The following is a 25,068-nucleotide window of genomic DNA, read 5'->3' on the forward strand; positions in this document are numbered from 1 at the left end:
CGCTCAGTGTTCTCGTTGACCACGTCTGGGCTGGCTGCTGCAGGACAGTGGTTGAAGTTTTAGTAGTGAAACAGTTCAATAGTGTTGACATTGAAACTGGAAAATCATTTTACTAATGTAGGATGATGCTTTGCTGTGTTGAAATCTTAGACAAATAGATGATCCATAGCCCAAGATACAGTTAGGATTTAGCTTTTGTGTTAAGCTGAGTCTCTTTTCCTTTAGATGTATATGCAAAAGAGAAGATGGGTGAAAACTAACATTTCACAAGTGATATGGGCTTAATATAGCACAAAACAAGAAGAATTGGGGCTATCACATAATTTTCATTGCAGTTTACTTCCTAGCACTTAGTCAAAATATTTTTCTTCACAACATTTTTACTTTCTGAATAACTCAGACACTCAACTATATTCTGCCATCTAAATTTATATCTGCAATAAGGCATGAAGTGTGTGCATCAAATTTTAGGCAAATGAAAAGAACTTGCCTCAGGGTACTGTTATGGATGTGACAATTTAAGAAGCTACCCATCATCGCAAACTATTCTGTTTTCCTTTCCAGGGATCAGCGGATTCCTACACAAGCAGGCCGTCTGACTCCGATGTCTCTTTGGAAGAGGACCGGGAAGCAATTCGACAGGAGAGAGAACAGCAAGCAGCTATCCAGCTTGAGAGAGCAAAGGTGACTCTCTTTCCCTCTCTTTGATTCAAAAGTGGGTCACTGCTCAGTGGCTACCAGCTGCTCTTCCCCTACCTCACATTTTTCTGAAATAATTGTTTTATGAGTATTCCAATCAGGCTCCAGATTGGGAGGCTCTCTGATTCTTTCACCTCTAAGTGAGGTTAGTAACATCTCCAAAGGGGCGTTTCCTGAAAATCTTCATCCTTTTATATTTGGTTTGGTGGTGAATTATTGGTCATCTTCCAACTTAGCAATATCAAGCCTCCCATGCCCAGTGTTGGCAGAGAGCCTCCCAGGTACCAGCTCACCCTGCCTGTTCTCGGCCCCTCCTCGTCCATTACCTCAGCCTTTATGACAGGCCACACCTGTGCTCTTGCTCCGTGGATTGCCCTGTTCCTTTCTCTACTCTTCTCTCTTGCTTTCAGTATCCCACCTCAGGTTCAGTGTGAAGTTCAGAACTTTGAACAACTCTGAGAAGTGCAGCAAAGATGAGGAATAAAGACCGTTGCCAAAATAGACCTTCAGATATTCCAGAAGGAGAGGCCTCCATAGGAAGCAGCGAAGAACCAATTGCATGGTTGAAAGTTAGAAACAGAACAGTCACTAGGGATCTCCCATCTACAGGCTTCCAACTTTTTATTTATTTATTTACTTACTTACTTACTTACTGAAGCACAGATGCCTTTTGTGCAATGACATTTTATGCACAATAGCAAAATACAAGACCAGACAAGGTCATGGCCCGTCTGTCCTCTTTGCCCTCCATGAAAGACTCCTAAGGTATATTGATTCAGTCTTTCTGATTTTTAAAAGAAGAAAAAACAGAAGCTCAAATAAAGTGAATTCCTTCCCTTTTCTCTTTTTATTGTAAAATCTTTAGAGGTGATAGGCTGTGCGTGGTGGCTGACACCTGTAATTCCAGCTACTTAGGAGGCTAAGGTGGGAGGATCACCCGAGCCCAGGAAATAAAGGCTGCAGTGAACTGAGATTACACCGCTACACTCTAGCCTGGGCAAGAGCAAGACCCTATCTCAAAAAAAAAAAAAAAAAAGAGGGGCCAGGCTTGGAGGCTCATACCTGTAATCCCAGCACTTTGGGAGAACGAGGTGGCGGATCACAAGGTCAGGAGTTTGATATCAGCCTGGCCAACGTGGTGAAACCCCGTCTCTACTAAAGATACAAAAAATTAGTCAGGTGTGGTGGCGCATGCCTATAATCTTAGCTACTTGGGAGGCTGAGGCAGGAGAATCGATTGAACCCAGGAGGTGGAGGTTTCAGTGAGCTAAGATTGCGCCTTTGCACTCCAGCCTGGGTGACAGGGCCAGGCTCTATCTCAAAAAAAAAAAAAAGGTGGGAGGAGAACGGGGCAGGCAAATGAGGTGTATTCACTTGCTTCAACACCTATGATGTCTGTGCTTTATTGGTAGAAGGGGCTTTTCTTGCAGTATATGTAAAGGGGCACCAGTGAGGTTCCAGCCTCAACTGCTGTTCCCCAGTCAGGTTCCCAGCGTGAATAAATAAGCTGGTAACAAAGCAGGTCACACTTTCAGGAATCTTATGTCTCGCTGTAGCTAACTTTTGTTATAAAATTTTCTTTCAGAATCTGTTTTATAGCCATTGTGGTTACCCAGATATGGGTGGCAGCACCATTTGCTTAGGCTGGTGGTTTACGTGTCCCCATAGGGCAGTGCCAGCCTAAGAACACTTTGCTGAGAGGAATTTGTGTAAAAAGAATTTCAAAACCAGCTTTGTTCCCTAGAGAGAAGATGATCTGTGAAGAGCCCTGCCCATCAGCTTTATGCTGACTAACCCTTCTTTTCTCTGGCAGGACCAGGTATTCTGCTGTATGGAATACCACAGATTTTCAAATCTGGACTATTTCAAAAATACTATCTTATCCTCTTTCCACATTTTTTTAAAGACCTAGCACATATTTCCTGTATTCCAAGGAAAGAAGGTATCAGTTATCATTTAAAATAAACACAGACTTTAAGATTGGAGAAGAGACTGTCCTTCTCCTCCGCCTTTGTCTATCCCTCCCAGTACTTTAGAGCACATTTTAAAATTTGAAATATTGGAATATGGGAAAGTATTGCAGGAGAGGAAAAATGACTGGGCTGATAGGACCAAGTCATTTTCACAGTCATCTCTGCGGGTTTCTCCATATCGCCTGAGAATGTAAAACTCATTTGAGATCCCTCTTTGGAAAGTTATTTCTCTTACTACCTGGTACTATCAGTCATCTTATTAGAGTTTCAATATGAAAAATAATCCTCTCTCCTCCCTTCCTCATTCTTTATTCCATGGTTCTGTCCCTAGTCCAAACCTGTAGCATTTGCCGTGAAGACAAATGTGAGCTACTGCGGCGCCCTGGATGAGGATGTGCCTGTTCCAAGCACAGCCATCTCCTTTGATGCTAAGGACTTTCTACACATTAAAGAGGTAAATGTGGAACATATTGCATCCCTTCACCTGCCAAAAAGCTGAACCCGGGAATCAGCTCTGAGCCAAACTAGCCAGAGAGGAGACCCTAGGAGCTGCCAGTGCAATACCTCATTTAATTTTCTGGGCCTTCTAAATCTAGTCATTCTCATCAAGATTGAGAAGTCTGAGATCATTCCTTGCATTATCACACACTTACAACATTAAATCACAGTCAATCTTAAAATCATAGCAGGAGGCCGGGCGCCCGTGGCTCATGCCTGTAATCTCAGCACTTTGGGAGGCTGAGGCGGGTGGATCACAAGATTGAGATCCTGGCCAACATGGTGAAAACCCCATCTCTACTAAAAATACAAAAATTAGCTGAATGTGATGGTGCGCATCTGTAATCCCAGCTACTCAGGAGATTGAGGCAGGAGAATCGCTTGAACCCGGGAGGCGGAGGTTGCGGTGATCCGAGATCGCGCCACTGCACTCCAGTCTGGCAATAGAGCGAGACTCCATCTCAAAAAAAAAAAAATCATAGCATGGATTTTGGAGAGACCTCTGTGGTCCTCTGGGCACCTTTAAATCCCCTGTGTGACTGCAGAGCCATAGATGTATGGATCCAACTGAGGAAAATGTGAGTTTGGTGGCATGGCACCTACCCAGAAGGGACTATTTACAGGTGATGTTGTAATTATAGACATGTAGACTAGAGTCCTGTGCACCTCGACCATGGAACCAACAATAGAGTGTATAATCATTCAAAGAAACATTGATATCTAAGAAGCTGCATCATGTCAGACATTTTGCTAGGCACTGAGGGATCAGACATAAGGATCACTGTCCCTGCTGTCAGGGAGCTCCAGCGGGGTGGAGAGACGGACAAGTACAGAGTTTATGCACGAGATGACAAGTTCTATTACAGAAAAATCGAATGGGTGTTGTGGGAGCCTGAGGAAAGAGGAAGAGGGATTCTCTGGCTGAGGAGGGAGGCGGTCGGGGTTGGGAAAGCTCTACAGAAGTGGTGAACTCTGAGGGAATTTGGGCTGGGATGTGGGTGGCATCACATGGAAGGAACAGCCACAAGCAATGCAGTGTGGCTGGCAGGGATGGGGGGCTGGGGGAAGTGGGGGTGGGCAGGGGCAGGAGAAGGAATGATATAGGTTGTGGGCCAGGCCAGAGAGGCAGTGACCAGACAGTAAAGGACCTCTTGGGCCATGACAAGAAGCCTGCCCTTTATCACTTGGCAGTTAGCTGGAGAAGAACTTTAAATAAATGACAAATGTGACCAGACTTGTCTTAGAGTGAGAACTCTGGTGGTCAAGGGAGTATTGCAGAGAGCTGGAGAGACATACTACAGGCTGGACAGTGGTTGTAGCAGAGAAGATGAAGAGAGAGAGCAGCTTAGAGAGAGTGAAGGGACAAATACACAGGACTTAGAGATTTCACATGGATAGGGAAAGTGACATAGAAATGAAGGCCAGAGGCTAGTTTTTCTGGATTGCTTAAAAGGATAGAGGGTAGTATCAGCTATCAAAACAAGAAGTCAGAGGGGAGCAGATTTGTTGGAGGGATAGATATGAATTTGCTTTTACATACACTGTGTTTGGGACCTTGTAAAACTCCCCATGAAGATGCTTAAAAGGCCCTTACCCACATAACTTAGAGTCTAGAGGAGAGGAATTACAATTTTTTCTTTTGAAATAATTTGAGTTGAAAAAGAGAATGGTTTCTAGACAGGGAAAAATAGCATAAGGTTGAGGAAGTATTCTTTTTTTCTTTTCTTTTTTGAAAGAGTCTCAAAAATGAAAACAAAAACAAAAAACAACAAAAAAAACCAGGGTCACTTTGTCACCCAGGCTGGAGTGTAGTGGCACAATCATGGCTCACTGCATCCTCACCTTCCAGGCTCAAGTGATCCTCTCGCCTCAGCCTCCTGAGGAGCTGGGACTGCAGGCATGTACCACCATGCCCAGATAATTTTTTTAAAATTTCTTGTAGAGACAGGGTCTCCCTATGTTGCCCATGCTGGTCTCTCCTGAGCTCAAGTGATCCTCCCACCTCGGCCTTCCAAAGTGTTGGGGTTACAGGTGTGAGCCACTGTGCCTGGTTGAGCAGGGGGTGTTTTTAAAATTTGATTTACATTTGTACTTTTTAGGATGGGAAAGACTGAAGCATGTTTCTACGCTGAGATGCTGAACTCAGTAAAATATATTGGAAGGAAAAAGGACAGCTAATTGAGTGGGAGGAGGAGATGACATCTAGAGAATGGGCACAAGAATTAGGCCGAGTCAGGTCAGCCTAAGCTTCCTGAACTTCCCTGTTCTGCACAGAGTTTTCCAGTGGGGTCAGTGACATGCACTGGTTGATGTTCCCATGTGGTACCATTTGCTCTGTCGGATGGGGGTGGGGGTGTTGGAAATAGAATCTTAAAGAAAGGAGAGCATAAAGGAGGAACAATAAAATGTACCCTGAGGATGGAGGTGCCTGGAGAATGTAATCAGTGTAAACATACCATTTAATGTCACGGAGCCCATCTGTACTTATACCTCAGCTAAGACAAGGTGTGCATCATAAATATGTAATCAAATCATTATCTTTGAAACTCTGTATTCTATAGTCCAGACCAGCAGCGTGGAGGTCACTGGGGCCATTGTCTGTGGAATTGTGGAAATGGAGGCCCAACAAAGTGGGATGAGGAGAGAAGGGGAGCTAGAAAGGGTATTTAGCATGTGGAGACCATGCCTTTGAGGTTGGCACAGATCAGGCAGTAGATGAAGGAGGGTATGAAGTCAAAAGAGGTCTTCTTTCAAGATGGGAGCTTATTTGATGCCTGTACTTGCTGATATTACCAAACAGAGTTGGGGAGAGATTGGGGGAAAGGAGAGACAGGCAGAAGGATACAGTGTTTGAGTAGCCAAGAAGGGTGAGATCTAAGACCCCTAGTGGAGGGACAGACCTTTGATAGAAAGAATACTAATTCATTGTGACATACAGGGAAAAGACCAGTGCAGGTACAGACACTTCAGGGCCTTGGTAATAGGAAACTGAGGACCCATCAATTTCAATCATGGCTTCTACTTCCTTGATGGTACATGAGGTGAGAATGTCTACATTTGTCTGGAAGACAAGAACTCCTGACCTGAGACATATACCCTGGCATCTGAATGGTTAAGTTGATTATGTCTCACCATTCCCATCAAAAATGCCCAAACCATATTCATTAGTTGCTAACACCCACTATGTCCAAGGAGAAGCAGCATTTTAAATGGTAAGAGACATTCTTACATGTCACATGCACGCTCACTCACACCAACATTCCAACTTTATATTTTATTGCTTTCCTGCATTGTATCAGTGTCTCAATTTGTCCTGGCTGCTGTTTGAGCTATGTGCTTGTTCTTCAGTCTGGCAGTCTGATGTGTGGCGTTGAGCTGGTAATCCTATGTGGACCAGAGCTGCCTGTTTTCCTGTTTTGAAGTTATCAGATAAGAAAACATCTTTGAAAGAGAAAGTACTAATCATTTTAGGGAAATCAAAATAGAGAAAGGTTGGAACAACACCAAGGTGACCTCTGTAAAGAGCTGGCACAAGCTCCCAGAACATCAACACAAATGAACACATTTCTATAATCAAGTTGTAGCCTTTCCTCTCATCCATCACTTAAGAGGCCATTTATTATGTACCCTGTTAAGTACTTTCTCAGTAATAAAAAAGCTTAAATGCAGAGAAAAGCTACAACTATGCTGTCACACAAGTCAAATTTGATGATCAAATTAAGCTCTCGAATTTACAGTAACTTTCTCCCAAGTAACTCAAAAAACTTTCATTCATCCTGAGTCAGATTCTCACTGTGCTTCAGCTGTTTCCTAGAACTAAGCGAAAACATTTGGGGAAGTTGCATCAACCATTTCAGCAGGCCCTTTAAAGTCACTTGGGTACCATTTAACAAATGAGTGTTCCAGTGGGCTAACTTCATTTCAGGAAATAACTTAAGCCCCAGGAAACTATGACTCATGGTCTGTTTTGTCCTCACCACAGTAAAATTTAAATTCCAGACCTATGCACCCAAGATTCTAAAAGGGTCCCTTTGCCCTTTGCTGATTCCAAAATAAACAGACCTATTATTTTAGGCCTGTTATACTAAAAGACAGGAAAATGAGGGAAAACAGTTAAGACCTAGATTGTTCAAGATTTTATATCAGGTCAATTCACATTTCTTTTCTTCTTTTCTTTTTTATTTTTTTTTTGGAGACAGGGTCTCGCTCTGTTTTCCAGGCTGGAGTGCAGTGATGCAATCACAGCTCACTGCAGTTGTGAACTCTTGGGCTCAAGTGATCCTCCCATCTCAGCCTCAGCCTTCCAAGTAGTTAGGACTGCAGGCATGCATTATTACAACAAGCTAATTGTGTGTGTGTGTATAGATGGCTCTGTTACATAGATGGCACTATTATACTCAGCTAATTGTGTGTGTGTGTGTGTGTATGTGTGTGTGTATAGATGGCTCTGTTGCATAGATGACACTATGACACCCAGCTAATTTTGTGTGTGTGTGTGTGTGTGTGTATGTGTGTATGTATAGATGGCTCTGTTGCCCTGGCTGATTTTGAACTTCTGGCTTCAACTGATCTTTCTACCTTAGCCTCTGAAAGCGCTGGGATTACAGGAATAAAGCACCATGCCCAGCCCTCAATTTACATTTCTTTGAATGCAATCTCATACTATATGCCACTCATATAGTATGCATGGAGAAGCTGTGTGTATAACAGAGCCCAAATTCTTACCATACCATGTTTCTCATGAGTGGGAAGCTGTTACTCAGAATAACTTAAAGTTTACCCAGAACTTCATGCTGTGATAATTCAATGAAACCTTCCATTCTTCCTTCATAATGTATCAGAATCATATATATATATACACACACACACGTATATATATAAATTTCACTTTTCTATGAGCTCAGCAAAACATACTACATATCAATGTTACATTTTGGAAAATATTTACATGTTTATAAATATATATGTTTTGGATCAAAGTTGGAGATAGTTATCTTGTTCAACACTGATAAAAACAGTAAAGGAAGTTTTTAGAATCATCTCTGGAGATTTTAAGCAATAGAGGTGATACTTATCTTGTAGAAATGACCTAGCTGAAACCTTTCTTTGAGGCAGGGAGGTTGAACTAAATTGTTTTCTGCTCTATAATTCAGAAGATGTATAGTTACAAATGCAATTTTGCTGATCCACCAAATAAGCCCCCATTGACAGGCTCTCACCTCACACTGGTTGAAGGCTTCACATGGACTTGGGTCTTGAGTTTACGTGTCATAGAACTTAACTTAAATGGAAATTCTGGAGTTCCTTTTGGGCTATAGAGAGTTTGGAGGTTACTTGCAAAATTTCACATAAAAACATATAATATGCTCAGACTTTGTAAGAGTAGGCTTCTTTTTCTTCAAGTAGTAAGATGGACCTTAATCTGCAAATCTATATTTGAAAGATTATGACTCTTCCCCAGTGAGAGTAGACTACAGATAGTATCATGGAATTTTTACCTGAAAGCATTTAACAAATTATGGACTATAAAATCTATTTCATCTCAGGCATATCCATCTTGCCTTCTAGAGTTCCAGTTACATTGGTGCATATTTATCCATGGAAAATATGTTCTTTAAGAATTGGTTAGAGCTTCTTGACAAAGACCAAAATAATCCAAATGTTAGGACCGGATATTAGTCCAGGGGTTTACAAACTATAGCCCACGGTTCCAATCTGACCACTGCCTTTTTTGTAAAGAGAAGTTTTATTGAAACACAGCCATGCTCCCTTGTTTATGTTTGTCTGCGGCTGCTTCCACACGTGGCAGCAGATTCAACTTATTGTAACAGAGACCACATGGTCTACAAAGCCTAAAATTACTTGGACTTTTACAGAAAAAGTCTGCAGAACCCTGCTTTAGTCTATGAATCCACCTCAGATATATATACACAGACACATGTGCACACACACACAGTATAGTTTATACAAAATGTAGTATAATATCATATCATATAAATAGTACCTTATTTGTTTTGTCCCATAAGATTAATAAACAGCATGTGAACATAAGTGAATTACTATTGATAGCAATTTTATTTCTGAATTCCAGAAATATAACAATGATTGGTGGATAGGAAGGCTGGTGAAAGAGGGCTGTGAGATTGGCTTCATTCCAAGTCCACTCAGATTGGAGAACATACGGATTCAGCAAGAACAAAAAAGAGGACGTTTTCACGGAGGGTACGTTTCCATCTTTTCTTTGCACTTTTTTTGGTCAGAAAATTGGGTGATATTTTCAAAGGTGTATGCTTTCAAAGTACAAGATATTTCTCTGTGTGGGAGGTGTTTCTGAAATTGACATAAAAGAGTTTCAGATAGTTCTCTACCCTCTGTGCATGCTGAAGCCTGACACCACTGGAGACCATGTGAATTCCATGGCAGGAACTGTTTTCTGTGGCCTCAGCAAGCCCTCGGAACCCAAGCTTTCCTCTAGGAGAGTCACTTCAGGCATTCTGTCTCCACACAGTGAGTGGGAGCTGACCTGATCCAGCATTATGGCTCCTCTTGGATACTGTCCCTTAAGCAGGCACAGAATGTGATCATACGTACAGGTCCCGGACTAGAAGCACCTTCTCCACTCCAGGCTTTTTGTAGCATCTATTGTCTCCTGGTATTTGGTTGAAGACAGCTTCAAGTGAATCATCCTCTAGTGAACTACTGACGTAGCCATGTAGATCTCAGAGTGCAAGTATTTAAAGGCCCCAGGAATACAAGCACAGCTTGAAAGAAGAGAAACCAAATCATCCTGAGCCTTCATGTATTGTGTTGCAGCTTGCACTGAATCATTGATTTGATATGTGTTATAATTTTTTGAAAGCTCTAAAATAGAAACTGTTCTTTCTCTTGACCCTCAACTTGTTTTCTGTTGGATGCTTTTCTATTTCAAAAAACTCCCACGTTCTTTAGGGGTCTGCCTTTCTCATAATGAGAACCACTCCAACAGTAATAGGAGATCACAAAAGTATAGTTAACCCACTTTTAATTATCAATCTTTTTTGGCATATAACTTGCCAATACTATTATTAATATTAATCCCTTTTGTCCCTTGTATTAGTCCATTTTCACACTGCTATAAGACTGCATAACTTATGAAGAAAAGAGCTTTAATAGTCATGGTTCTGCAGGCTGAACAGGAAGCATGGCAGCATCTGCTTCTGGGGAGATCTTGGGGAGCTTTTACTGGTGACAGAAGGCAAAGTGGGAGCAGGTGTCTTACATGTCCAGAGCAGGAGGAAGAGAGAGAGATGGGAGGAGATGCTACACACTTTCAAACAATCAGATCTCACGATAACTCAATCACTATCACAAGAATAGCACCAGGAGATGGTGCCAAACCATTCATAAAGGACCACCCCCATGGTCCAGTCACCTCTCAACGGGCCTCACCTCCAACACTGGGGACTACATCTCAGCATGAGATTTGCTGGAGACACAGATCCAAACTGTATCATCCTTTTTTTTTCTAAACTTTTTGTCTTTCATGCTCCTTCTTAAACATATGGAGAACATGTGTTCCAGTCTTGGGGTCTTTGCAGTTGCTGTTTTTTCTTACTGGAACCTTTTTCATCACATTTTCACCAGACCACTCCATCTGCTTTATATCTGTGTTAGATATCACCTTTCCAGTGACCCTTTTCCTGCCAACTGTATGTAAAATTGTACCCACTTCCCTTCCCTGACTTAGTTTTCTCTATTGCACTTATTACTCTTAGCAATATTATCTATTTACTTATTTATGTTGTTTCATACAAGCTGAGCATCCATAATCTGAAAAGCTGAAATCCAGAATGCTCCAAAATTCAAAACTTCCTAAGGACTGAAATGATGCCCGAAGGAGATGCTCATCAGAGCATTTTAGATTTCAGACACTCGGATTAGGGACGTTCACGTAGTAAGTATATAGTGCGAATTTCCGAAATCTGAAAAACATGGAAATCCAAAACATTTCTGCTCCCAAGCATTTTGGAGAAGGGATATTCAACCTGTATTGATATGTCCTGTTAGTATATGACTCAGTAAGGGACTGGATTTTGTCTCCTCAATGCCGCTGTTATATTTCGACTTTCTAAAACAGGGATGTACAATCAATATTTGTTAAATAAAATAACTGAATTATTATAATTTTCAAAGTTTTGTTGTTATTATTATTCCTTAATTGTTACGGTCATGGGCCATATAACATGTTTGTCAGTGATGATCATACATATGATGGTGGTCCCATAAGATTATAATACTGTATTTTTATTGTATCTTTTCTATGTTTAGATACAGAAATGCCACTGTGTTAGAGTTATCTACAGTGTTCAGTATAGCAACATTCTATACAGGTTTATAGCCCAGGAGCAATAGGCTACATGACATAGCCTAGGTATGGAGTATGCTGTGCCATCTAGGTTTGTGCTCTACAGCGTCCACACGACAATGAAATTGCCTAATGACACATTCCTCAGAAGATAACCCCATTCTTAAACCTCCCATGACTGTACAAACTTTTTTTTTTTCTGAGATAGAGTCTCGCTGTGTTGTCCAGGCTGAAGTGCAGTGGTGCAATCTTGCCTTACTGCAACCTCCGTCTCCCAAGTTCAAGCGATTCTCCTGCCTCAGCTTCCGGAATAGCTGGGATTACAGGCGCATGCCACCATGCCTGGCTAATTTTTGTCTTTTTAGTGGAGACAGGGCTTCACCACTTTGGCCAGGCTGATCTCAAACTCCCAACCCCAGGTGATCCGCCCACTTTGCTCTTCCAAAGTGCTGGGATTACAGGCGTGAGCCACCACGCCCGGCCAACTATATGTACTTGTGAACTAAAAACTTACCTCATGGCAGGCACAATAGTAAAACCAAGAGCTCACAGACATTTTATTTGATCTTTATACCAACCGTGTGAGCTGTAGCATCTCCTTCTGTAGGTGGGGAACCTGAGGCTCAAAGCCATTATGATGTGCCACAGTACCACAACTAGTAAGTGGCGGAGCTAGGATGAGAGAGCAGATTTTTCTGACTATAGGGACGATACTCTTAAGGACTAAAAGAGAGGGGCACTGGGGAAGTAGGAAGGTGGCAGCTCCCGATGGCATTTCTGGGCTTCAGGGAAGCTTTCAGAGCACACCTGAGAAGACCAGAGTTGAGGATCTTCCATTCAAGTAAATAATATTTTTTTGTGACCAATTCCTCATGGTCAGTTCTTAACTCTGATGCCCACATAATCATCTTGTAAGAAGAAATGGTCTTACTGCTTGTTTTGAGCTATGTTTGACGTCTGACTGGCATATTGGTGCCTGGCATTAGGTTAACAGTTCATAAGAACATTTCTGTCAGTGATGGCTTTGCCTGACATCCACATTGAGTAACTAGAAGAGATGCTTTTGCAAAGCATTCCAGGTCTCGGCTAGTTCCCCACATTCTCTTAGAAATGAGGTCAAAGAAAACATTTGGACAGATTCTTGAAGTTCTTTATAGCAGAATTGTATGTGTTTTGAATTATTTAATAGGATGAGGGACAAAGAAGGCTTTGTATTCTTAAGTTCCATTTTCAAAGAATTGGGGGAGTGAGTCTTTAGTTCCTTTTCTATATCCTAGGAAATCAAGTGGAAATTCTTCTTCAAGTCTTGGAGAAATGGTATCAGGGACATTTCGAGCAACTCCCACATCAACAGGTGAGAGTTTAAACTCTTTTTCATAGAATGTATTCCTTTAAAATATATTTGAACACACATGCAACTATTTTTGCTAATTTGGAAACTATTTGAAGGCTTAATTTAAAGGTTTTCTCTCTAGCATTTCATTTCTCATTTGTTTTCTATGGTAATTTGATTTGATTTAAAGAGTAACTAATGGTACTAAAAATTCAGGTCATTATAATGTAAGAAAAATCTTATTTACTCCCCAGAGTTAATAACTGTCCATTGTGTAAACTGATCTTCAAAACATTCATTATTTTACCTAAGAAACTGACAGACTTTAAGATGGTGAGGGCCAATACAGAAAGGAAAAAATGTTTGCAGACTCTGAAGAAAATGCTCTGTTTTCAGTCTCCATCTGGAACTTCAGGATGTATTGGTACAGCCTGGGCTTGGAGGGTTGAAGCAGAGACTCAGGCAGGGCCCAAATGAGGGAGGGCCTTGTTTCCATTTGGACAGCAGACAACTGAGCCCTGGAATTAACAGTAATGAAGAGACAGTGGTGGCATAATAGGGAGTTGTGCATTTGGAAACTCTGGAGGTATTCATGCAGGAATTTTTCTTCTACCACATTCCCTGACTCCTATTGGCTAATTTCATTCTGGCCCACAACTGCTGCTGCATTAGGGCATCCAGTGCCCTGGTTACCAATTCCAGTTGTATTACCAATTCGGAATGGCAAGTCTAAGGCCCTATTCTGGCCTACCAAAATTGCAGGCAACTGGATTGGTTCTGGAATGATTCTAAGTATCTGGGTCCTTGTTCATGTGAAGCCCTCTGATCTACAGGACACCGAACCAAACCAGGTTTCTGAGTTGGACCCAAATAGACTGGACCTGCTTGGATGTCCACAGAATCACTTTAAATCAGAGATCAAGTACATTTTGCCCTGTTCCCATTTATTAGACGTTCCGGACATTGCAGACTTTAGCTATTACAAACAGGAAAGAACAGGAATAACTGGTTATAGGTTTATCTGAGGAATAACTAGTTATAAATTTATTTGAAATTTCAAAGCAACATGGTAGGAAAAAAATGTGCCAATATTCTAGAAAATAGGCAAAAATGCCCAAGGGACTGCAGAATTATCTCATGGATTATCAAAGTTACAAATATAAAAATAACCAGTGATTGAGGTGATAGTCATTTTTGCCCAAATAGTTATTCTGTTTCCTTTTATGAAATTGCATTTGTCCAACTTGTTTCCAGCAACGCTGTGCTGTGTCCAGCACGAGAACAACCCATGGTGAACGACTGGCCCGGAACTTCCAATGTTGTTCTGAACTCCTGTCCCCACTCCCACCCATTGAGAAATCAGGATATAAGGTCGTTTGTACCAGGGAGGAAGCTGTCTGTGTTTCATACATCTTCAAAATTGGCATGTCCAGAATGAAATCACAAAGCAGGTTCTCCAGAGTGGGCGATAGGAAAGTGGTGAAGATAATTACAGGGACAAATGGGTACATTCTTCAGTCTCTTAAACTCGTGTACTGTCATTTGCAGAGATTGCATATTTTGATATGGCTCTCATTATTGTCTTTTAGCAAAACAGAAGCAAAAAGTGGTAAGTTGTGTTTCCTTTTTAAATCTACTGTTAAGGTTCCTATACATACATGCCTGCAATGCTCCATCTCAGTGACCCAAGTGGCTATAAAATAAGGGAAGAGCCTCCTCGGTGGGGACCTTTGATAATCATTTGTCGTTTGACCTGAGAATTATGAATGTTGTGGCTGCTAAGGCATGCTCAACCTCACCTTGTCACGTGTGTCGAATCATCTTTTTCAGACGGAGCACATTCCTCCTTACGATGTTGTGCCATCAATGCGTCCGGTGGTGTTAGTGGGGCCATCACTGAAAGGTTATGAGGTACAAATATCATCTGTTACTCTTCAGTTCTTGATCGAGCACCCGGGAGACAGTCATGTTGGCACTTGCTCCTCCAGGGTCTGTTTCCACGTGGGTCCTGATGGAAGCCAATGCTCAGCATGGGAAGGCAGAGGGTACCGTGGAGGGCTCATTGAGGCCCTTTGCCCTTTCTTTCCTTTCTTGCACAATTCTCATCTTTTATATATTACATTGTTTATAAATACCTCCCTGAAAATATTCACAATGGGACGATCTGGTCAAAGATTTACAGTGCATTAAATACAAAGAAAAGGACTTTGTCTGTCTTGACCATTCTCACTATTATTAGAAGTAATAGAGAATGAACAGCACAAGGGGACAAACAATCAATCTTCCAGCAAATCCAAACCTTTAAAGCACTAACAGAGCTCACCCTGCCGGCTGTTTAAGATGATGGCATATGCCACCAAGTGCTTCTTGCTTATTTATTTTAAAGGCCACATTTTTTAAAAGACCACTAAAAACATTAGTGAACTTTGGAGATTAAACAAAACCTTGTGACAAGAAAGAGAGTAGAGACTTCGTTTCAGATGTTTCTGTTTTGACCTTGTGCTAGCATGGATGAAAAAGTAGGTAGATGTGACATTGAACTCTGAAGGTGAGCAGTTTCCAGGGCACCATTCCCATTGAGCTGGGACAATGTGTGGCACATAGTAGGCTCTCAGTACACATTTGCTGAATGAATTAATGAATCTCTTTCAGGCAGATCTAAGAATCCTCGCTCTCTCTCCCTCTCTTTCTCTCGTCTTTCTCTGAGTTGGAAATGTCAGAGGGATGAGCAGGAGAGTAGTCTACAAAAATCCAGCCATGGGCATGGAGAATTTCCACCAACATGCACAAACCAGCAGGACGGCTGAGTCCAATGCTGGCCTCAGTTCTCTTGCTGCTCCTCACTGGAGGCAGGCACAACGCAGGTGTGCCAAGGATACGTGGCACCTGTGTACAAAGCCAGCCTTTTGTCTCCTGGCACCGGTTCTATCCCCTAATGAGGAAAGAGGGAAGAGGGTCTGGTGAACACTGCTGGTTTATTCCTCAACATCCTGGAGGAGAACCGGGGGGTGGAAATTAGCAATTGCACATGGTTAAGCATGAAAAACACATTCCATGGTAACCTGCCCCTAGGAGACGACTGGCTGCAATAAGGTCTTGGCTCATAGTGCCCTTCCTGCCCACCTCTCTCTCACTTTTGACTTCTCTCTCTCTCCCTCTCTCTGTGTTTGCCTCATTCTTTTTTTCTCACCTCTGCAAAGGTAACAGACATGATGCAGAAAGCCCTCTTTGATTTCCTGAAGCACAGGTTCGATGGGAGGTGAGAAATATAGATGTTTTTGTATTTTTATTTTCCTTTAACCAAACTTGTATGATAAATTGAATTGTAGATCTATGTTTCCAGAGATTTCAGAAGTTCTCTAATGAAAAGTTAATTCAGTATTCTTGGGAAGAATATAATAAAAGAGCTCTGAAAATATGAAGTATAACATTAAGGCCTGAAGGAAAAAAGGACTATGAGAAGAAAAATAAGCCATTTGTTTTATTTTAATTTATATGTCTTTATTATCTCAGTTATTAACAATTTCATACCAAAATGGTTTTTGTGAAAAAATATTAATCGAAGCATATAATATTTCTGATGAATATAATGGCTTGCTGGTCAAGCTAGGCAATATTTGGGAATTGTGCATGTGCATGCATGTGTGTGTCTGTGTGTGTGTGTGTGTGTGTGTATCATATGAAAATATAAGTATCAAGTACTGAATTTCCTCAAAAGAAAAGAGTGAGAATCCTTTACATCATAAACCTTCCAAAGTGATCATTTCGTAGGGAATAGTACTTATTTGGATGTTTATTATAGTTGTGGGCTTGTTTTTATCAGAAGTGTCCTTGTCATTTTATTGATCTATTTTTTAATGTATCTTACTATGATCCATTAACAATATGACTCAGGCATTAGCCGTTAAACAATTTTATCATTTAAGTTTTGTGAAAAATGTCTAGAGAAAGTTTCTGTGTTTTGCAGAGAAACGGTAAAAAGCCTGTATTGACTCAATCCTACATATTCTGCCTTTCACAAGGCAGAATGCAGTCCATGTAAAAATAACCACATTAAAAAAACCTGAAAACTTATCAGAAATATAGAAAATTTAAATAGTGTGCATCAAAAAGTATGGGTAAATGCACCTAATTTATCACTGTAGGATTGAGGAAGAACACATTTTTTATTTTCAAAGGCAGTAATTGAGACACTCACTCTCTGCTAAATTATGAGAATACGCTAAATGCATGGAATTTTAAAGTGTAAAAAATCTTCAGATAGATTTAAATAAATTGGCATATTAAGAATTAAAACAAACATGATATTGCTTTAAATATAAATTGTATATATTTGTTAAAATAAAAGCTTTCTGGATAATTGGGTTAAATATTCATTAGTTTCTGGAACTATATAGAAAGAAAGTAAACTGAGATTTTAGCTTAAAAAATAAGAATGCTTCTAAGTACATTAATATATAGGTCAGGCCGCCTTAATGAATAGACCCCCAAAATGTGTAATGTTTCAAACACAGTAGAAGCTTATCATTGCTCACTTAATAGTCTGAGGGAAGTGTTCCTTAGCTGGGAGGGAGGCTGGAGTGGGGAGAAGGGAGAATTGGACAGAAAGTTTGTTCCCTCTGTCATTTGGGGCCCTTAGCCCAGGTATGATGTCTCCAGTCAGCTTGGTAGGCCTGGAGGCAGTGTACTTTATTACTCACATTTCACTGATTAGAACTTGGTTATATGGTCATACTTAATTGCAACAGAGGCTGGGAAATACAGTCTTACAGTCCCAGAGGAAGAGGAGACAGATTTGTTGAACCAATAGCCTTTTTCACATTCATCTACTGGACAAAGGCTTAATAAGAAAGATGTATTTATTCTATTCCACCGTCTTTAAAAAGAAAATAGGCAGATAATGAAGTAACTTCAAAGAAAATAAATTAAAAGCCCTGAATACTAGAGCATTGGAGTTGGAAATATATTTAAAATTTCTTTTAGACTAGTCTCCCTTCTCCAGCAACCACAATCAGACAACCTACTTCTGTTTGAAACTTTTGGCTTTTGGGAATTCACTTTCTAAAAAAGCATTACAAAGAAACAGACGAACTCTGACTTTGTCACTTAATAGGGTTGGTCTTGGTCCTCCTCTCTGATGTTCTGTTCTTAACTCTAACCCTCATGCAGGTCCCTGTGGATTGAAGGCAGCCAACATGCATGGGGCCAAGTCTTCTGTGTTCTTGGTGGCACATGCACGGTTCCTTCAGATATGCATAGAATCACATGGTTCAACCAGTGGGGCTGTTATCTAAGGTAGTTCTGAGCAGTGCCGAATCCACTGGCCCCATAACAGCCCTGCCTGAACAAATCCCATCCATAAGACAGCCTACATTTGTGTTAGATTATTTTGGTCTATAACATATTTATACACAACAGTGTTGTTAAAGGTTTGCCTTCAAGAATGAAGAATCTGATGTTCTTCCTCAATCCTGAGGCCCAGAAAAAGGGAATTTATTTAACTGGTAACAGCAGAGATTTGTATTGAATCAAGTATAATTGTCTGCATCTGTTACTGTACACGTACTATTGACGTTGGTTTTAATAGAAATAGAAGGAAAATTTCAATATCAAGTGTTCATGGGGTCTGATGACATGGCAGAGGATCTGGAAGAAGGGCCCAGCAGCAGCAAAAGTAATAGCTGAAGATAGAGACGTAGCCCTGGAGGAATCTGATATTCATGTCAGGGCTGGACAAAGATAGATAGATATTAAAGGGGTGAGGGGTGACAGAATGGATTTAAAATATTAAGAGGCCAGGCAGCAGAATAAACAATAATGAGTTCATTGGTTGATTGTATGTGGAGACTTTGATAAGAAAGAAGAGATTCGATAGTAGCTTCGCACTGACTCTGACGTGTCTTCTTCATGGGGAATATTGTTAGGTATTGAGCTGTAACATTATGCTGCATTATGTTTTACCAGTTGATACAAGGAGAGAAAAACAACAAATAGTCTTTAATTGAAATCAGCCAAGCTTAGAACAGTGACAAGGAAGGCTTTAGCACAGTGATACAGCATAAACAATATGTTTTAATGGAAACCTACTCTATGTTTCATGGGCTATGAATGCAGTACATTAGGCAAAATAGGAGAAAGTCTTATTTTTTCAGAAAGTACAAAGAAGGGATCCGTTGGCTATGAGGCTTTCTTCTTTAATCTGCTTTTGAGATCTTAGTAGAAAATAATTCAACAAATTGGATGAAAGTCCAACAGTTTGACTATTGCAGAATCATAAACTTGGGATTTTTTTTTATATACCTTAGAAATGATTAAGGGCACTTTGGGAGGCCAAGGCGAGTGGATCACCTGAGGTCAGGAGTTCAAGACCAGCCTGACCAACATGTAGAAACCTGTCTCTTATAAAAATACAAAATTAGCCAGGCATGGTGGCGCATGCCTATAATCCTAGCTAGGAGGCTGAGGCAGGAGAATCGCTCGAACCTGGGAGGTGGGGGTTGCAGTGAGCTGAGATTGTGTCATTGCACTCCAACCTGGACAGCAAGAGTGAAACTCCATCTCAAAAAAAAAAAAAAAAAAAGAAAGAAAGAAAAGAAAAGAAATGATTTGAGTCAGTTTAGAGCTATTTATACAATTTTATTGGTATAACTGCTATTGTGGGGCCTAACTATAATACATTTAAGAAAAACACAATACTAAATAGTTCCTGAGTGCCCTCTGTATATGTGAATAGCCACATGTAGCAGTGATTCCCGTGCTGACGAGGACACAGTAGATACACAGTAGGCACGGAGCGTCTCTCTTCATTTCACACCACAAACATTAATCGGGGATCACCTTTTTGAATGAGATTTGTTCAGCAGGCTGAATCTACCATTCACAGGCTGAACAGCCAGCAGTCAAACCAGCTGCAGTTTATTGACCTATGCCAATCATTTCAAATCCTACAAAAAGTTGTTACTTTAGGCTTTTTGACAACTGGATAAGATCAACTCTATGACATTTATTGGACAATTTGTAACTGATATGATCATGCCTAAAAATCTTAGATGAACATGATGTAACCTACACAGATAAGATCTTAAGCTAAAGGATACTTTTAGCCAAAGAACACATAAGGAAAAAAAGGGCTTGAGAAATACTTTGAAAGAAAAGCTAAGCTTACAACTTAGGGAGACTCAAAGAGATAGTATTTATTAATAAAAGGAAATGGGAACAATTGATGTTATCACAAGCAGCCAAGCCGTGTAAGAATGAACATAATTTCTAATTGCAGTCAACAAAGGGAAAAAGAACAGCAGCAGCTTCTGTTTTGTAATCAATTTCATTCTCCTATGCATTCTTCCTACTGTTCGCTATTCAAATGCAGACTCATAAACAGCCACTCAAACACCAGTAATAACTAATTGAACACTTTACTGTCAAACTTGAATATTTAAATTAGTAGATTTTGAGTACAACGTATCTGATCTGATTCTCCCACCCCCATTTCACAGACTCTGGGAATGGGAGAGGTTATGGTATACTGCCCACTTCTGAGAGTAGGATATAAGGATATATATATCCTTCAAGTCTTTTAATCTTCAATAATTGTTTACCTTGTATACATTATATGTGTGTTTATTAACAGAGGACACTATGAATATTTAAGAATGCACTTTATATATTACCTTATTTGCTCTTAATGGCAATCCCATGAGATAGTTATGGCAGAGCTACTATTGCCATTTTATTTACAATTAGGATCAAAAGATGTAATGATTTGTGCAACTACCAAGAGAAATATCCAGGAAAATACTCGGGTTCCATCCTGTGTCTTTCATTTCTCCTGAAAGTGCACTCTTCCATTCTTTGGAACACTTTTCCCTACTAATACTAGAAGTTTTCAAAAATTATTATACTGTTTAGGCTGCATATTGAATGTAGCAAGGATAGAATATAGGCAGATCTTACAGCTAGTACGTTACCAGCATGGAAATACACATTATTTTTGAATGAATGTGTCATAACTGAAATTAGTATCTTTCCACAGAAAATCACAGCAAACTAATAATACTCACAACTCATGATGGATTGCAGCAGTTGGATGAATTCTAAAGTGGAAATAAGCAACAGTTGGGGTTGAGATTTCCTGTATTTAGGGAATGATGTTTGCTAGTTTTCAGTAACATTTGCTGCTACACCCAGTCTGCTGGGGAACTAAACTCCTATTAGTCTTTTACCTACTGGCCAGTAACTGCCAACAGCAAGTCGCAGAAAGATTTCCAAGGGAACTCTTTAGAGATGTCTATCAAACAAGGTGCATGGGAATGCTGAAACACACTAGGGGCTCTCAGCATAGCAAGGAAAGAAGTCGAAAGGATACCACTCTAAGTTAAAAGAAAAAGGTATATAAGCTAGATAGCATTCAGTTGTAAATGTGATTGCTTTTCTGGAGACCCTTTTACAAAAAAGAATTTTGGGTTTGGTGTCTGATTTTGATAATAGTAAGCATCTTTGTATAGAAAAGAGAAACTCCTTGGGAGGCCCAGGCGGGTGGATCACGAGGTCAAGAGATCGAGACCATCCTGGTCAACATGGTGAAACCCCGTCTCTACTAAAAATACAGAAAATTAGCTGGGCATGGTGGCGCGTGCCTGTAGTCCCAGCTACTCGGGAGGCTGAGGCAGGAGAATTGCCTGAATCCGGGAGGCGGAGGTTGCAGTGAGCCGAGATCGAGCCATTGTACTCCAGCCTGGGTAACAAGAGCGAAACTCCATCTCAAAAAAAAAAAAAAAAAGAAAAGAGAAACTCCTACTTTGTCATATTGAAGGTTTTCTAGGGTTGTGTCTGTCTTCTTCTGAGCCCTGATTGATGCATGTGTATTTTTATTAATAAATAACTTATATTAGCAAGCTGACTTGTATTAGCAAGTAAAATAAGAAAAAGTACCCTTTAGTGTCTGCATCTTTTTCTATTTTTGGAACATATGAAGCAGTTTTTTTCTGAATGTTTTCAAACTTTGGTCATGTTTGAAAATAGCTTTGTAAAAGTACTTTTATAACTCAGAAAAAAATAAATGAGTGTCTGATGATAATCCCTTCACATTTAAAGAACCAAGAGTCTCTTGTTTGTATAGAACTAGAAAATGTGATTGTCATTTAAGCAGAATAGAAATCGACTTTCTGGGTTGTTGGGCTCTCCAAAAATCATTAGTCTAGAAAGTTGAATTCTGTCCCTAAACCTATCCACTTGTCTCTCGTCACATATTTGGATTGCTCTGAAACGACTGTATGTTTCTACCCAGCAGCTACATTCTTAAAGCAAGTAAACCAGAAACCCAAAAACACAAAAATAAACACACATTGCTGGGCATGGTGGCTCACACCTATAATCCCAGCACACTGGGAGGCTGAGGCAGGTAGATCACCCAAGGTCAGGAGTTTGAGACCAGCCTGGCCAATATGGTGAAACCCCGTCTCCAGTAAACATACAAAAATTAGCTGGGTGTAGTGGCACATGCTTGTAATCCCAGCTACTTGGGAGGCTGAGGCAGGAGGATTGCTTGAACCTGGGAGGTGGAGGTTGCAGTGAGCTAAGTTTGCACCACTGCACTCCAGCCTGGGCGACAGAGCTCAATAAATAAATAAATTTAATTTAATTTAATTTAAAAACGACACAAACCCTATTCTGGAAAGGAAAGGAGCTGCCTATGAGACTTTGTGCCTGAAAGCTGCGGTGGCCAATTGGTAATGGAAAGTCAGATGTGGGCTTACCCTACCTCAACTTGATTTAAATCCTCACCATCTCAGAGCAAGGCCAAGACTGACTGTGCATCTGTGCTTGACGATTTGACTCATATCTGGAGATCTGGGCTTGTAGAACACTGAACTGTAAGAGAATGGTGGAGTCAGGTGACTTGGCACTGGCCTGATGCCCAGGGACTGGTTTAGACCTGAGCTGCAACTAACCACGTGCAACTTTCTGTCTGTGTTTCAGTTTCCTTTTTCGTAAAATCAAAAAGTTTTACACCAGTGTTTTCCAGTGTCTTTTAGCAGTTGAACAGCTTTTTATAGTGAAATCATATATAAAGCCCCAATGCAGGAAACAGAAATGCAGACGTGTTTTCCTGACACTGAGGATAGTGAAGCTGGAGCCCACTGAACCTCCCTCTCGTCCTCAGAACAGTCCCTGAGATCTGCAGAATCTCTTGGTTTTCTTTGTGTCTGCAAACTCTCTTGGTTTCTCTGGGAGACAATTTGAAAATGCATCAAATAATTATTAGAGTCTAACATTCTAAAAACTTAAGAATTGAAAACTTCCTGACAACCTATAGCTTATAAACGTAATGACCCAGGCAAGCAGTGCTTTGCTTCAAAACGGCACAGGAACTTTTGCACAGGCTGTTGCTGTAAAGAATGATTTCCAACTATCTGAGGAAAGGACTATTTTAAATTATTCCCAAGGCTTTAGGTCACTGAAGTTAGGTAAAGTCTCCTGACAGTGCTGGCAGTGTTGTCCCCAGACAGGTATGAGATGACGTACAATTTAGTAATTGTTAATAACTCTACCCTCTTTCCTACTTCAATCCCCAAAGGGTTTGAAAACAGAAGAGAATGGGTGTACTAACTGAGTATAAAAGGGGAGGGGTGCTATCTTCCTTGTCTCCTTTCTGGAAACTCTACCAAGCTGTGAAGATAATGATGGAGAAAGGCCGATGGTGACAGTAACTGGCTTAAAGAGGCAAACTTTGGATTCTACTGGTAGCTAAATGGAAGTTGAGCAATCTCAGTTTAAAATAGTCTTTAAATTCTAAGTTCTAGATGTTCTCATTTGATAAATCATTTGCAAATAGATGCCCCTCTGCATTTATTTGCAATGTCTTTGCTTTATTCTTCTCTCTCTTTTTTTTTTTTTTTTTTTTTTGAGACAGGGTCTTACTCTGGGAGTTCAGTGGTGTGATCTTGGCTCACTGCACCCTCTGTTCCCCAGGCTCAAATGACCTTCCCACCTCAGCCTCCCAAGTAGCTGGGACTACAGGCATGCACCACCACACCCAGCTCATTTTTGTATTTTAGTAGAGATGGAGTTTTGCCTTGTTGGCCAGGCTAGTCTCAAACTTCTGACCTCAAATGATCCACCCACCTTGGCTTCCCAAAGTGCTGGGATTACAGGCGTGAGCCACCGTGCCTGGCCCTACTTTATTTTTCTCTTGCATCACCACAGGATACTTTCTAACTTAGCAAATCCTGGCGCAATACTCAAATTGTTCTCAGCTAGGGTGCCTTATGACTGCCTGCTGTATGCATTCAAAGTCATATGCAAATATGCTGAAGAATCCTGTGCCTGCAGAAAAAACTAAAACAATTTTTTTCACATTTTTACAAATGAAGCCTCCCTTTGGGCCTGTGGAGAATCACATGTGTTTTATAAAGGAATGCAACTTAGCCACCGACTAGTTAATTGTCTTCATTAATAATAATGAAGAGGGTTTCTCAGCTTTGACCTGCATCATTGAAATGCCAAGGCAAAGCATTTGTAGTTCCTGAAGGTCTTATTCAAGAGCAAATCAACTATGAGTTGTGGCAAATTTTATTGCTGCTTCCCAGAAAGAGCATGGTTTATTTATATGTTTTGATTCCTTCCTGGTATGGTGTGAATTATAAAGGGAATTCGGCAAGGCAGGCCATAATGGAGGAAGAACATTGTTATTGGAGTAGGTGTTTTGGCTGTGAAATAGCTTAAACCTTCTCCATTCAGCTCTGCTTGCATGCTGATACTAGCCAGAGCCTGTTTAAAATACTTGTGGCCAATGTTTATTAAACTGTGGTTCTCCTCTAGTATGTAAATTGGTTATTAAGTACTGTGGTTATAAATCACTTGGAGAGCCTCATAACATTTTTACTGGCTTGTTCTGTTCTGTGTTCCTATTCATAGGATATCAATAACGAGAGTGACAGCTGACATTTCTCTTGCTAAGAGGTCTGTCCTAAATAATCCCAGCAAGAGAGCAATAATCGAACGTTCGAACACCCGGTCCAGCTTAGGTAAGATGTTCAAATGTGGTAGTTCTTCAAGCCGTTCTTACAGACCTGGCTGACACATGGTGCATTTGTGAGTGTCTTTTCCAGTTTGTTCCCCATCCTAAACGGGGGAGCACTGAGTACCTGAAGAGAACGCTAGCTACAGGCAAGAAGGCGGCAGAGTCTTGCAGTAGCCAGAGCCTGCCGTCTCTCAGCTTT

The 25,068-nt window shown here is 40.7% G+C and overlaps 1 protein-coding gene across 5 annotated transcripts in view; it reads left to right on the forward strand.

Annotated features, from left to right (window-relative positions):
• Nucleotides 1-25,068, forward strand: part of CACNB4 (calcium voltage-gated channel auxiliary subunit beta 4) — a 278,577-nt gene that overhangs the window by 223,864 nt on the left and 29,645 nt on the right. For all 5 annotated transcript variants that reach the window (XM_012457062.3, XM_012457063.3, XM_012457065.3 and 2 more), the window contains 8 exons: nucleotides 565-684; nucleotides 3,004-3,126; nucleotides 9,262-9,392; nucleotides 12,792-12,868; nucleotides 14,437-14,456; nucleotides 14,678-14,758; nucleotides 16,048-16,106; nucleotides 24,764-24,873. In XM_012457062.3, the coding sequence (XP_012312485.1) occupies nucleotides 565-684; nucleotides 3,004-3,126; nucleotides 9,262-9,392; nucleotides 12,792-12,868; nucleotides 14,437-14,456; nucleotides 14,678-14,758; nucleotides 16,048-16,106; nucleotides 24,764-24,873 (721 nt within the window). The remainder of the gene's footprint in view (nucleotides 1-564; nucleotides 685-3,003; nucleotides 3,127-9,261; nucleotides 9,393-12,791; nucleotides 12,869-14,436; nucleotides 14,457-14,677; nucleotides 14,759-16,047; nucleotides 16,107-24,763; nucleotides 24,874-25,068) is intronic.

The sequence above is a fragment of the Aotus nancymaae genome, unplaced genomic scaffold, assembly GCF_030222135.1.
Source record: "Aotus nancymaae isolate 86718 unplaced genomic scaffold, 86718_ANA_hifiasm-v0.15.2.pri h1tg000029l, whole genome shotgun sequence".
NCBI classification, from domain to species: domain Eukaryota; kingdom Metazoa; phylum Chordata; class Mammalia; order Primates; family Aotidae; genus Aotus; species Aotus nancymaae.